This window comes from Peromyscus californicus, unplaced genomic scaffold (genome assembly GCF_007827085.1).
Source record: "Peromyscus californicus insignis strain IS unplaced genomic scaffold, ASM782708v3 Scaffold_19__1_contigs__length_69161282, whole genome shotgun sequence".
Lineage (NCBI taxonomy): Eukaryota > Metazoa > Chordata > Mammalia > Rodentia > Cricetidae > Peromyscus > Peromyscus californicus.
In genome coordinates, this window is record NW_026294491.1 from 27937592 (window position 1) to 27951365 (window position 13774).

Genomic DNA, 13774 nt, shown 5'->3' on the forward strand with positions numbered 1-13774 from the left:
AACTAAGGTACGAGACATTGACCTCTGGGCTCCATACATTTGCACACCCAAGTACCCAAGTGTGCACCGCATGCAAGCCTGCACATACACACGGGAACACACACATAACAAAACACACCCACAAATATTCTTGCAGCGGTACATGCTAGAACAAGGTAGCTTCTTATCTGGAGGCATTTGACACGTGTGCCAGGTAGGCCACGCAACTTCTAAACAGCTTCCTAGACTAACCCATCTTTAAAATTTTTATAGCAGGGCTTGAGATATGGCTCAGCAGTTAAGAGCACTGGCTGCCCTTCCAAAGGAGCTGGATTTGATTCCCAACACCTACATGGCAAACTCTCTGTAACACCAGTCTTAGGGGATATGATACCCTCTTCTGACCACCGATGGCACCAGTCATGTACGTAGTATACAAACAAAACATGCAAACCAAAGACTCATACACGTAAGATAAAAACAAACAAACCATTTTTTCACACCTTTTCAATAGTACTTCTTCATTCAGTTACTTTGTACAGCTTGATCGAGTGTACAATTAAGGCCAAGGCAGGAGCGTGGAGTGGTAAACAACATTCACATCCCCTGTGAGAATCAGAGGGAGACACCCAGATTCCGGGAGTGGTCAATCTACACAGAAAGTGCCTGCCTGCATGCCAGATGGGAACCCTGGACAGAGCAGCTAGCAGCCTCTTTCCAGGTGCTCAATACCCAGGAGGTCTTCAGTGTGTAGCAGGTCCCAAGGCCCCAGTGGTCCACACACACCCCCTTCTGTGTGTGACTTTAGAGCCAGCCTGGGGCAAAGCCTGACAGGCAAACATAACCAGGACAGACAAGTCTGTGGCTCTGCTGCTTCCAAAGGGGGAAGGGTGGCACCCCCAAATACCTTTGGAGCTTTCTTCTTTCTCAGAACTTGGAACTGTGGAGCAGAATATAATGCCATTCATCAACTTGTCTAGCCAATAATTTCCAACAACTCTCCTTCCTTAGTACCCGGCAAGAGGTATGAGGGAGGCTTACCCTCATTGGCCTTCAGCACCCGGTCTTAGCAGGATGGGAGAAAAAAAACAGCGTGGACTTGGGAGTAAGATGTTAGAAAGCCTCAAACTGGGCGGTGGTGGCGCACGCCTTTAATCCCAGAACTCGGGAGGCAGAGGCAGGCGGAGCTCTGTGAGTTCGAGGCCAGCCTGGGCTACCAAGTGAGTTCCAGGACAGGCTCCAAAGCTACACAGAGAAACCCTGTCTCGAAAAATAAAAAAAAAAAAAAAAAAAGAAATGAAAAAGAAAGCTTCAAGCAGAACTGACCCAAGCAAGTTGAGGCCCCCTGCCCCCTGCTGGGTAGATCCACCGTTGATCCCTCCTTGTTTCCTTGCTTCCCTGACAAAGATGGCTTCTTAGGGGACCAGCGGGTGCGTTTGGGAGCTTTTCCCAGAAGGCTTGACAGTTAAACTGTTGCGGCTTCTCCGAGGGGTGTTTTTGAGATTGGTTAATTAATGTTTACAAGATACACGGGGATCTGAGGATAAAAGGCTCTGGGTAAGGGCAAGCCATTACAACCCTGATGCCACTGGTAATGGTCCAAGTTCAGGCAGGCTGGGGTCCAGAGTCTTCCAGCCCGCCCTCCTGCCTCATCTTACCACCCACAGCCATCAGGAGGGCTAATGAGAAAGAAGTTAGGAAACAATTGCAGGTGGATCCACCAGCAGGGAGGGCTTTTCATCTCTTGAGTTATCACAAAGGGAAGCGAGGGACGGACTCCGGCTCGCTTTATTTGATTAGACCTCTCACTGTGTGATAAATGGCCTCGTGATCACCCCACAATGTTTGTTTATGGAAAGAGGCTCACACCAAGAAATGAGCCAAAATGTGAAAGAATTCCCCTCCTTTGCCATTCCCCTCCCCCTGGCACTACGGCAGGGGAATGGCAACTGCTGAGGGCTGGATCCTTTAAGGGGCGGGGCGGGGGTAGTAGCAGGAGCATTGTTGGGGTGAAAAGGACTTGAAACAGTGTCACTCCCAGCGATTCACCCTTTCCTGTGAGTGCAACTGCAGACTTAATAGTTACACAGGTGTCTTTAGCCTGGGGCAATTAGTGTATCAGCACCTGGCTCCACTCTGGGTCATCCTCCAGGCTACCTGCACTGCCCTGTGGGACCAGTGTAGCTGTTCCCTGTCTCTGGCACTGTCACCCACCCAGGCAGTTGAGGGGTCCCAAGGGTCCCGGAGACAAACAGGGATCTTGCCAACAACCCCACCAAGCTATGGGCTCTGAGAAGGGTGCCCGTGAAAGGAGAGCGACACAGGTAGCTCACCAGTGCCCACACGTGGTGAAACACAGGCACTTCTGCTGAAAGCGTTCCTGAAAGGCAGTAATCACACACACACACACACACACACACACACACCACCACCACCACCACCACCACCAACAACAACAACAACAACAACAACAACAACAACAACAACAACCACCCCCTCAGGAAAAGGAACAAAGAGAGAGGAGGCCATGTAAAGTCAGGCCCCAAATCATCCCAGTCCTGGAAAAAGAATGCTCCACGTCAGGACATGCTAAACATCCCCCCTAAGGAACTCAGGGAGAGCTATTGGCCTCTCAGGTCCTCAGTTCCCACCCAGCTATCTCATACCGGGCTTCAGCCACGGCCTAGGAACATCCGGGTTGTACCTGTGTGGTATCTCTCACTCATCTGCCTTTTCTCTGTCTCATCTTGTCTCCCGTAGCTACTACATGCTGGAAAACAGACCCAGGAACATCTACGGCATGGTCTGCTACTCCTGCCTCTTGGCACCTCCCAACACCAAGGAATGTGAGTGCTCTGCCCTTCCGACAGAACCACTGTCTGATTTAAACGCATTAGTGATGGCCTCACGGTGCCCGAAATGTGCGCAGTGTTGCATTAGGGAAAGGAAGTCAAAGTTCTTCCCCTTGGAGTAATCTTACCAAGAGCAAGCTCGGATCTGAATTCTGTTCCTCTCCGTGTGTCCTCCATCATCTCCTGTCTGTCTGTCGGATGAGTCTGAATCTGTGCCTGCCCACAGGCTGTCTTGTGAATCTGTCTGTCCCTGTGCTTGTGTGTGTGATTGTCTGTGAATAGCACAGAAACCACCACATGGGGAAGGGATGAGGGAAACTGTACAGAAACCTTTAACAGAGGTTTTACAAAGGATGAAGTCCCTGACTCCAACTGACCCCAACTGACCCCAAGTGCCCCACATAACAAACATTACTGTGAATGTCACTGCAAATAGACTTATCAACCTATATCCATGTTTGTAGCCAGCACTGACGGTGGATATGTTTTGGAAGGTTGCTTTCAACCTATTTGCTGTTTTCAGCATTTATTAGCATAACATACATAAGCACATACACACACACACATACACACACGCACGCACGCACGCACGCACGCATGCACTACTCTTGGGGAAGGGGCATGAGAGCGCACAACTCAAGAGCACAGTCATGCATTGTCTTAGATTGTAAATGTTGATTTTGTGGGAAATCCAAGACATAGGAAGGTTGGCTGTTACATCGTTCTCTTTAAAGCAGATGAAACAAACAGGCTGAGCACACAGTAGGACAGCATTCTTAAGTCCTGAGTGACCTCACGGTGTATTATTAACTCTTGACTGTGAGGTCTAGCAAAAGTTCCAGTCTCTTAGAGTGTTAAAAAAAATTATAGGCCGGACGGTGGTGGCGCACACCTTTAATCCCAGCACTCGGGAGGCAGAGCCAGGTGGATCTCTGTGAGTTCGAGGCCAGCCTGGGCTACCAAGCGAGTCCCAGGAAAGGCGCAAAGCTACACAGAGAAACCCTGTCTCGAAAAACGAAAAAAAAAAAAAAATTATAATATTGCATCACCCCAGGGCCCCATTTGTCCAGCACTGGTGTCTTCTACTACTGGTGCAGGATGAAGCCAGTTCCAGCACCTAGACAAGATTAGCACAGCAGTGGCTAGACATGGAGACAGCTCGGCCATCAGCGGCATTTGTTTCTCTTGCAAAGGACTGCAGTTTAGTTCCCAGCACCCACCTCAGGGGGTTAACAACTATCCAGCTCAGGGATCAGGGCATCTAGGACACACACACACACACTAATAAAAATAAAATCTTTTTGAAAAAGACCAACACAACAAAGGTATAAACAGGGTATTGGCTTTGCTGTGGGTGAGTGTTTTTGAGTCAGACATTAAGGCTGTCATGCAGGCTGGCCAGCAGCCCCGCCGAGGAGTCACTCGGTTATACCTTCTGTCTCACAGAGAGAGATCCCAAGACCTGATCCGCTCAGCTTATGGGACCACTAGGAAAGCTAAGGGGATCACAGACACAAAGATTTTTGGAAAATACTACAAAGTGCTAGACAATTTTAAGTTCTCATGTATACATAAAATTACATGAGGCCATGAGAAATGTAGAAATATTCATAAGTTTATCAAGAAATGAAATAGCTTCCAAAAACTACAACTATTAGCCTCATGGGTTTATAACCTTCCATGGGCTGCTGCTTTTCCGGTCTCCTTATGGTCCATCTTTCATTTGTGGAGAAGGGCCCTCCCTCTGTTTCAAAGGACTCTAATGGATGGTTTCTTGGACTTGGTGACATGGTCTAATAAATATAGGAATGTTCTGAAGCTGGGGCCCTTAGCCTGCATCCAAATGTCAAACTTACTAAAAGTGTGTTTGGGGACCACCCAGACCTGCTATGGAGGGAAGATGAAGGAAAGCTGGAAGGAGGCTAGCCTCATGATCTACCCATGCTCTCTACAAGAAGGGAAAACAAGAAGGGAAGCCCGTACCTGGAACCAGCCTGGGATGAGGCCCATCCACCCTCATGTTACAATTGTACCTTCAAGGAGAATGTAATAGGGACTTCCTCCTTAAAAGGTCAGGTGGTAGGAACGGAAGAGTGTCACCTCCCTGCTGGTGAGGCCCCACAAAGCAATTATGTGACTAGACAGGATGCCTGGAAGCAGGGAAGCTAGAAGTTAGGGAATCAGAAGGGCCAGGCCATTCTCTGCATTCCAAATAGGTTGGCAATTGGAATAGATTTGCATGTGTTTAAAACTGAACTTCCTACCTGTCATATGCTAATTAATTTACAAATTGGAGGAGGCCCTGGGGCTCCTGGCTGCCAGCCTGGCCTGTGGTAAAGTCAGCTGCCATTGCTAATGTGTCTTCTGTAGGGAAATCTACGTGGATGAAATGCCAGATGATTCTGCGATGAGGTTCTCACCTGAGGGGAAGATATCAGGACCGCACCACCTATCAGAAAAGGTTCTTTGGCTAAGAAACCTGGGAGGGAAGTAGCTCCCTTCAGGGGTCCTCACACACATACATGCCCTTCCCTTATTGCCTGGGCAGTCAGAAGAGCCAACCATATGCATCCAACCTGGGGGAAAGCAAGCCAAGTCCCTGACTCCTAGAGATTAAAAAACAAACCAAAAACAAAGGATCCCCTCCATCTCTCTACTCTTTGATTGCTTATCTGAAAGCTAGATCCTAGGAAGGCTTCAGTGTAGGTTTTTATTATCCAGTCTTGCCTCTGGGGTCAGTTCAGCTCCCTCTGGAGTCCTTTCAAGCCAGTCTCCAGGAATCTGTTTGCCCAGCCCAGAAACTTGTCTGAGACAGATGTAGTAAATGGAGCACTGACTGGTCAGAGCCTCCTTTAGAATGTCAAACAACTCCACTCTGCCCTTCTCTACTCTGGCCTCAGTTTGGAGACTGTGTTACCCAGGATGCATTGTGATTGGAAAGAGCACCTCTAAAGACAGCCCTGTGAAATTAGGAGACCCATATGCTCAGTATTGTTGTCCACAGCCCCACCCCAGGAAAGCCAGAGACTTGGCCAAACCTCGTCTTTGTTGGGCTCTTGAAACCCTGGCTGGTGGCCTAGGCTGCACCTCTTCCTGAAGGGTGGATTTCCTGGGCCTTGCTGTACCAAGTTGTCATTCTTGGTACTCTGAGTCAAGGACCCTGGGGCACCTGGTGATGCAGCTACATGCCCAGGAGAGCTGGAGCAGGCAGATGGCCAGGTACAGGACAGCCAGTCCAGCTACATGCCTGAATCAGCACGAGGGTCTCCTCTTCAAGGAAGGATGGGGGTCAGGGTACCCACCACTCCCCTCACCCCACGTGACTGAGCCTGCAATGGCATTCTCAAAGAACTGGCTGTTTCTCTGGGCGCTGAACAGGGGAGTTCATGTGCTATGATTCTTGTCATATTCCCACGAACTGCTTGAGGTAGCACACGTTTCTGGGTCTGCCTGTGATTCAGCAGGTCTGGAGGGGGGCCCAAACACATTTTTATTAAGTCTGACATTTGGGTATAGGTTAAAGGCCCCAGCTCCAGGCCATTTCTGCCTTTGTTAGAGTATTTATCCAGCCTCACGAAGCTCTGTTTCCATCCCTGCCAGGCTGTACTCAGTGGTGTCTACCAACAGACTTTTGCACAGCCAGGGTGGATTAATGCTCACCAAGCACTCTCATAAACATGTCCTAAGAGTACTGCTGTGTTGCTGTCACACAGACCATCAAGGGACCCTCGGGAAGAATGAGAAAGTGACACGTATTTACTTATAAAGTAGAATTAAATGTTCCTGTTCCTGGATGGCCAAGATGCTGGGTTCCAGGTCGGTCCTGTCTCCAGGCTGTCTATCATCACCATCAACACTCAGTAATGGTACCTGGGGGCCACTTCTGTTTCTGCTCTCTCTACCGCATAATTGAGACAATACCTGCACACACTGAGGTTGACAGTATGTGGACATTGAAACGGGAAACACAAAACAGATACAGCTGGCAGTCTTCCCTAAACCACCACTGGCACCCAGCAACCTCTTCCCGGGGCCTTGAAGCAAAGCCCCCTCCCCTCCTGCCAGCAACAGCCCACTGGGAGAGTGTCAGGCCTCAGCCTCCTTCACTATCTGCTGGCATGGGGCGCTGGCAAATCCATGTTAGACCGAAGGGACACCAAAGCCCTTTGATTTGCTTTTCCATAAGCCAAAGAGCAAGATGCACTTGAGCAAGGAGCTCTGTCTATGATTTCCTTTCTTCCACGTTATCCTGAGAACGCAGCTACCCGGACGGCTGAGTAGAGGGGCCTGTGCTGTGATGACCATTGGTCAGAGTTTGGAGGCAGGATCTCCGGGATGGAGAAGGGTGTGCAATCCCACTTGGCTTCCATTGTGAGTTTCCACTTTCCCTAAGAAAGTGATCTCATTCTCTGTACCGCAGTTTCCTCTAAGGTCTTGTATCACAAGATCTCTGTGAGGACAGGTGAGACTAACATGGACAGTGTGTGGGAAATACCCACTTCGGTGCTAGCGAAATATCCCAGTGCAGCGGGCAGCAGGCTGAGCCACACGACGGCAGCCCTGCACTTCCAAGAGCTCCTCTGGGACAGAGTTGTTAGAGAGGCAAGGACATAATGCAATAGAAGTATCGTGTTGGGGCAGGACCACCTGTCACCTGTTTCTCTCTCTCTCTCTCTGTGTGTGTGTGTGTGTGTGTGTATTTAATCACCTGTCGGTGGCTAAGACCCTTGAATTAAGTCAAGAAGAGAGTGGTCTCTTAGGGAGGGACACCAGTTAAAAGACTAGGCTGTGTGTGGCTTAGAGCCCTGTAGTGGATTCTATTTGGCACCCATGACTCCCTCACGTGAGCCTTGGAACATAAACAGGAAACCCTGGCCGCCAGGAGCATGGACCCAGTCGTTTCTGTAAAGTACTCTTCACACCAGATCATGCCCCATAGCACTATTCACACCAGAACACACCACATAGCACCAAGGTGAGAGGCAAGGTCTGGCAAAGCAGGCCTGAGCAGACGCAAAGGCTATGTTCCCAGCAAGCAGCCCTCTCACTTCTAGCAGTGAGTGAGGATCTGAAGACTCCACTCATCACTCAAGGATCCACCGCCAGGGTGTGTGGCCAATGCCAGGGCTGCAGGGCACCTCCTTGACAACTCTGAGAACCAAATCACTCTTAAACAGCCGAACTGTTTATACTCTGTGGAGAATGCCAGCCAGCCTCTAATGCATACTGGCACATTTATAAATTGTGTGGATTAACAACTTCAAAGGCCCCTTATAGACCATCATCTCTTTGAACAGAGGTATAACTCCGCTAAGCCTTGTGCTTACAGCTCACTGAGTCCCCGAGGAAGGTGAGCCGAGCCCCTGAAGCCAGCCTGGGAATTCATAGTGAAGTAGGCACATCTGTCCCTACAATCTGGTCTAGTAATAGACCTCGAGTGAAAACTTCTGCTCATTATCTGCGACATCAGTTTTTACCAGCTTTTCTCGAACATTTCACCTTGCTCATTTTAAAGCCAGGGTCCTAGGGGAGCAAACACCCGTCTGTACTTTACTACTCAAAGAGATTGATATGGCAGAGCAAATGACTGAGTGTAGGGAACAGGGTAGGGTGGACTATTTCTAGCTGCAAAACATTTTGATAGTGCAGAGTAAATCCACATCAGACCAGACACAACCTGACACAGGAGAATATGTATGTGGGGATCCCAGCATGCTGCTCTGGGGAACCTGTACCATGGCTGTGCCTTCATGATGGGCGATGCAGATGAACAAGACATCTTCTATGCCCTGCCCCCAAGTACCTTGTAAGGTGGGACAATGTATAGAACCATGGCTGATGAAAGCAGCAATAACCAGGTCTCTAGGCTGGCTCTCTCTGTCTCTCTCCCTGAGTTTTGTCCAAACATACATCACACACAGTTTATTCAATACGATACAGTGTGTTCATAAGATTAATGTGCACACATCTATAATGCTAGTATATGTTTTTCAAGGGTTTGGGATAATAGAGAGCAGGTGTTTGTTTCCTCTAGAGATTTTTCCAACCACACTGAGAAACAACAGAAGCACCAGGGACCTGAGTTTGTCTCCCAAGGCCTGCAGGTACCCTCCTGCTCGTTAGCAAACCACACTCACTGCTCACCAGGAGGTCCTTTGGGGTCCATGACGGTGATGTGTAACGATGGGGAGGTACTTGAGCAGACCTGTGTGAGGTCAGCCTGGCGGCCTGGGGATGTCCAGGACGAGGGTTTACTCTGCTTATCTCACTCCTCCCTCACCTGGAAAACAGATGACAAAAGAGACCAAATAAGACGCAGGTGGTTTTTTTGTCGTTACTGTGCTCAGAGCAGGTCCTGTTTGATTTGTTTTTAGCTGTTTTCCATAGAGTACATGCCTTTCCCCTGCCTGAAGCAGGGCTGCCACTCAGAACATCCGAACCATGCACCCGTGCACTGAGTTGCTCTGAGTCTCCTCGGTCCTCTCTTGCCAGCTCTAGCTCTGAGAAGCCTATCGGCAGGCTATGGGTTGCTGCCCTTCAGGACCTGCATGGCCTGGTTGTGAGCCTGGTTGAATCCATGTAATTTTGCTCCTTCTGCAACCCAACATAGGCCCCAGCATCTACTGCAGGATCCCAGAGGGAAGTGTCTGCCTCCCTGAAGATTCTGCAAGGGCCCTGAGGTCCATCACATAGAAAGGGTTGGGTGGAGGCCACGAGGACCTGAAGGGTGTGCTTGAGGGTGGCTGCAGGTGTTTGGCTCCAGCCCCTGGCTTCGAGAGGTCTACCTTCCTGACATACCTAGTCCCCACTTCCCCCTTCTCAGATGTACTCAGCAGAGCATCCTTGGCCGGGGAATGCCTGGCAACTCCTGCAGCCTGTGCAGTCTGGATGCTCTGCTAATGCCAGCTGGGGTTCAGTTTGGGGACTGTCCAGTATATCGAGCAAGGCAGAGCTGGCCCGAGCAGGTAGCATCTGTGGCTCCCGAAGATGTCCTTAACAAGTAGCAGCCCGCACCACTGTTTGGCGATGTCATGTAACCAGCCCTCCCAGGTTAATGGAATACAAGGGCATTTCATAAGTCTGTACTCACCACGCTGCTGCCTCCATTGTTTCTTTCTAGACCATAGGCCTGGATGTGTTTGCACCCCATCCCCTGCTCTTTCACTGCCTTGGGCTGCAAGTCCTAGCAAGAAGGGACAAGAAAAGACAAAGATTGCTGGTGTCCACAAACACAGCCCTTGACTTTTTTTTTCCCCTCTGCCCACATATCTTAAGCTCACTTGAGCCCCTAACCAAATCAACAGATCAGTTTCTTTTCAATGTCCTATTTGCTCTAGAAAAAGGAAATTAGATTCTATTCAAAGCTGGGTCAGGACGGTCCACCTGATGACATGTGATGACTGTTTCCCGGCATAGTACAAATGGCAGGACCCTGGAGCTTGCCTTTGCTGGTTGGAGCAGCTGCCAACCTGTAAAGGACTTGGTGGGGGTCTGTGAGCAGGAATGGGCACAGCTTGAATGTCTGACATTTGATAGGTGAGCAGGTGAATGTAGCTAAGTAGAAGGACCACCACTGGGGACTCCCTTGCCAGTTCTTCCCTAAGAGTTATCCCTAAAGATAAACTTTAGAAGGAGAACGTTAGGTTTGGAGCCTAAAGGCCACAGAAAAGCTTCCAGTCTTCCTCCAGAAAGATAAAGAGACATCTCACCCTCCCTGGGCAAGTGACTATCCTCCTGGCCCACAGCACAGTTCTATTCCTGTCTAATGTTGAGGGCCAAGCTACCCTCTGAATACCTTGGCACCTCACTGACGCACAGAAATCCACCTCCAGCCTGCCCTCGGCCTGTGATACCCTCTTGCACGTCCACACTGTTCATTCTCCATCTCTCTATTGGTTGAACTAGGTATACAGCCTGAGACAGAAGTCCTGGCCTCTCTCCACAGGGTATATATACTCAGCTAACTCAGCAGCGCATTCCACTACTGTGTGACTGTGTTCCTGCTCCTGGGCTGGCACAAGGCAGACGGCGGGAGGCTTTACACACAGCACGCCTGTGTTTCTCCCAGAACCTCTGTTAGACCGCTGCCCCCACTTACTTCTTACAGAAGCGCTGTGGTGCTGTAGGCTGACCCCAGTGCACCCTTCAGGCCAGTTCTCTTGGCTGGCTGGGGTGGGTGGAAGGACATGTCTTCAGGGAGGTTGGTGGCCCTGTCTGGGCTCGTAGCTGCTTTTCAGAAGCATGGGATTACTTTATGAACCTCTCCAGAACTGAGAACCAGCAAGGACAAGAGAGAAAGAAAAGAAAACATAACTCCCTCCCCCCACCCCAGGGCTGGGGTCACAGCGGATGGGCAAGTGTTCTGCCTCTACTGAGCTATGGTCCAACCCTGATTGTTTTTATCCATTGACAAACTCAAGTTTGACCTAAAGAGGGTTATTTATCAGAAAAAAACAAGTACTTGTGGTTTGTCTGATATCAAATCGGCTTCCATTTTTCTCTATGCGAATGACAGTTTTTTCTTCTTGCCCCCCTCCCCCACCCCACTTGGTTTCTGGATTGTTGAGACAGGGTCTCTCTATGTAGTACTGACCTGGAACTCTCCTCTGTAGATCAGGCTGGCCTTGAACTCACAGAGATCTGCCTGCCTCTGCCTACGTGCTGGGATTAAAGGCGTGCATCATCATGCCTGCCCTTTTGTTTTTGTAGTGACACTTTTTTTTTTCTGGGGAGGGACAGTAATGAGCCATGGCTAGGAGGGAGAACAGGGCACATCCATTCTTAAATGGTTTGGTGGAAACTATTTTAAAAACGCACCTTGGGCTCAGAGTGCATGCAGTGGAGGCCACAGAACCACCAGCACACAGAATCTTAGAGAAAATCCTGGAGGGAGGGACATCAGAGCTAAGAGCCCTAGTGTGAGGCTCTGCTGGCTCCTTCTGCTTCCGCCTCGGGTTTTCTTTTTCTAGTTTTTAGTAACGAAGATATATTGCTTTTATGACCAGAAAAGATATTAAGACCATATTTCCGCTCTCCATAGTTGGGAAAAAATTAATCAAGTATTATTCCCTCTAAAATGCTTTTATAGGCACATGCTAGCCTTCAGAGGACATAGCATTTGTCTTGGTTCATAGGAAAACTGAGTGGATGAGGCAGAGCTGTCTTTTTATTTAAAGAACAAGAATCCCGATGGACGGAGAGATGGCTTATGGGCTCTGCTGCGCTTGCAGAGGATTGGTGCTCAGTTCCCAGCACCCACATTGGTGGATCACTAGCACTAATAACTCCAGCTCCAGGGGTTCCAACACCTTCTTCTGGCCTTCACAGGTACCTGCACACATGTGGTGCATATACAGACCATACACACACACACACACACACACACACACACACACACATACACACACACACACACACACACACACACACACACACACACACACACACCAATTTACAAAACAGAATTTCTAAGATGTCAGAATACTCTTGGGGGAACATAAAACACATTAGGAAATAAATAAAAATATGTCCTCTTTGCCTCCCTCCCCGCAGCATGGTCCAGAAGTCCAGATTGCTTCACTTCACTGCGGTGTCTTATTTTCCAGCTTTGTCCAGTCTTTGCGTGATGCTCTGTCAGGTCTCTGAGGTTGTGTGTTCTCCTTGCAGGTGTGGGAGCCACCTCTGGGGTTTCCGCCCACTCCTCCAGCACGTCTGGGGGCAGCACCTTGTCCCCCTTCCAGCATGCTCACAAAGGTGAGGAGGGTGCCCCGCTGTGGGTCCCCTGGAACTCAGGGAGCTGAGAGGGAGCGAGGAGTGGGAGGGGACAGCTGTCAGCAATGAACGCGGAGCCCTCCCCTCTTGTCACTTCTCCACTGTGACAGAATGGCACGCTCACACTCAGAGCCCATCCCACTTCCCCACCAAGCACCTGGGAACAGCATGCAACCAAGAGCAGTAAAGACACATACATCACCCATCTCCCACATCTGGCAGCGTTACAGATGCACCAGATGACATCAGGAGGCTGAACACCCTCGAGGGGCTCTCAGCTCTGCACCCCCTTCAGATGGCCCAGGGCACCAGATGCCTGCCACGGCCTCTTTGGGTGACAGGTCATTTGGATCCTGCTTCATAGGAACCAGGTGTCCTGTTGGTTATTTTGGAAAGTCAGAGGGGGGGTTTTGGATAGTCCCGGTATCCAAAGCGGCATTAGGGAACCGAGCAAACAGCTCCAGGAATAAGCAGCAGCCAGGCAGAAGTGGAAACAGCAGGAGTTGTCGGGTCAGTTCAGCCCTCTCTACCCTGGGGCTCTTGCTCTTACTCTGGGGATGAGGTGCCAAGTAAAACCAAACTAGGAATCCCATCTCTAGCCAGAGGAGTGGCCTTTTGCTTGGAAGTGCTTAAACCTGGACTATGCTGTCTCTGGACACTTGTTCATGGGCCTCTCGTCCTCATTGCTACCTTTCTCTCAGGATCTCAGAGTTAGTAAAGCCAAGAGCAAGCACCCCAGGAACGGCCTCTTGGTTTTGCATCCTGGTCTTCCCGATCTAACACGCATGAGCCTGCTTGACAGTGTGGGAGCAGCCTAGCAACCAAAGCACACCTTGAGGGCCCGGTCCTCGGGTCAAGTATGACCCCTGGAAGCATCCCTGTGCCTGGGTCTTCTGCTGAGTGCTGTGGCTTGGAGGAGGGGCCCTTGAAAATATTTATCCTCCTCTTCCTGATGCCAGCAGAGCTCTCGGGCCAAGGACACCTGGCCACCGCCCTGATTATTGCCATGTCTACCATCTTCATCATGGCCATCGCCATCGTCCTCATCATCATGTTCTACATCATGAAGACTAAGCCTTCAGCTCCAGGTGACATCCCTGCACCCATACCCCTATTCCAACACTCTGTCATCTTCCCTGAGTGAACCAGAGGGCTCATGCCAACCTTCTTCT

General features: G+C 50.0%; 1 protein-coding gene across 2 annotated transcripts in view; it reads left to right on the top strand.

The window, feature by feature from the left end:
• Window positions 1–13774, top strand: part of Edar (ectodysplasin A receptor) — an 81789-nt gene that overhangs the window by 56302 nt on the left and 11713 nt on the right. Inside the window, exons 5-7 of one of the 2 annotated variants that reach the window (XM_052744954.1) lie at window positions 2740–2825; window positions 12498–12584; window positions 13562–13690. In XM_052744954.1, coding sequence (XP_052600914.1) covers window positions 2740–2825; window positions 12498–12584; window positions 13562–13690 — 302 coding nt within the window. The remainder of the gene's footprint in view (window positions 1–2739; window positions 2826–12497; window positions 12585–13561; window positions 13691–13774) is intronic. The other variant, XM_052744955.1, reaches the window with a different exon arrangement.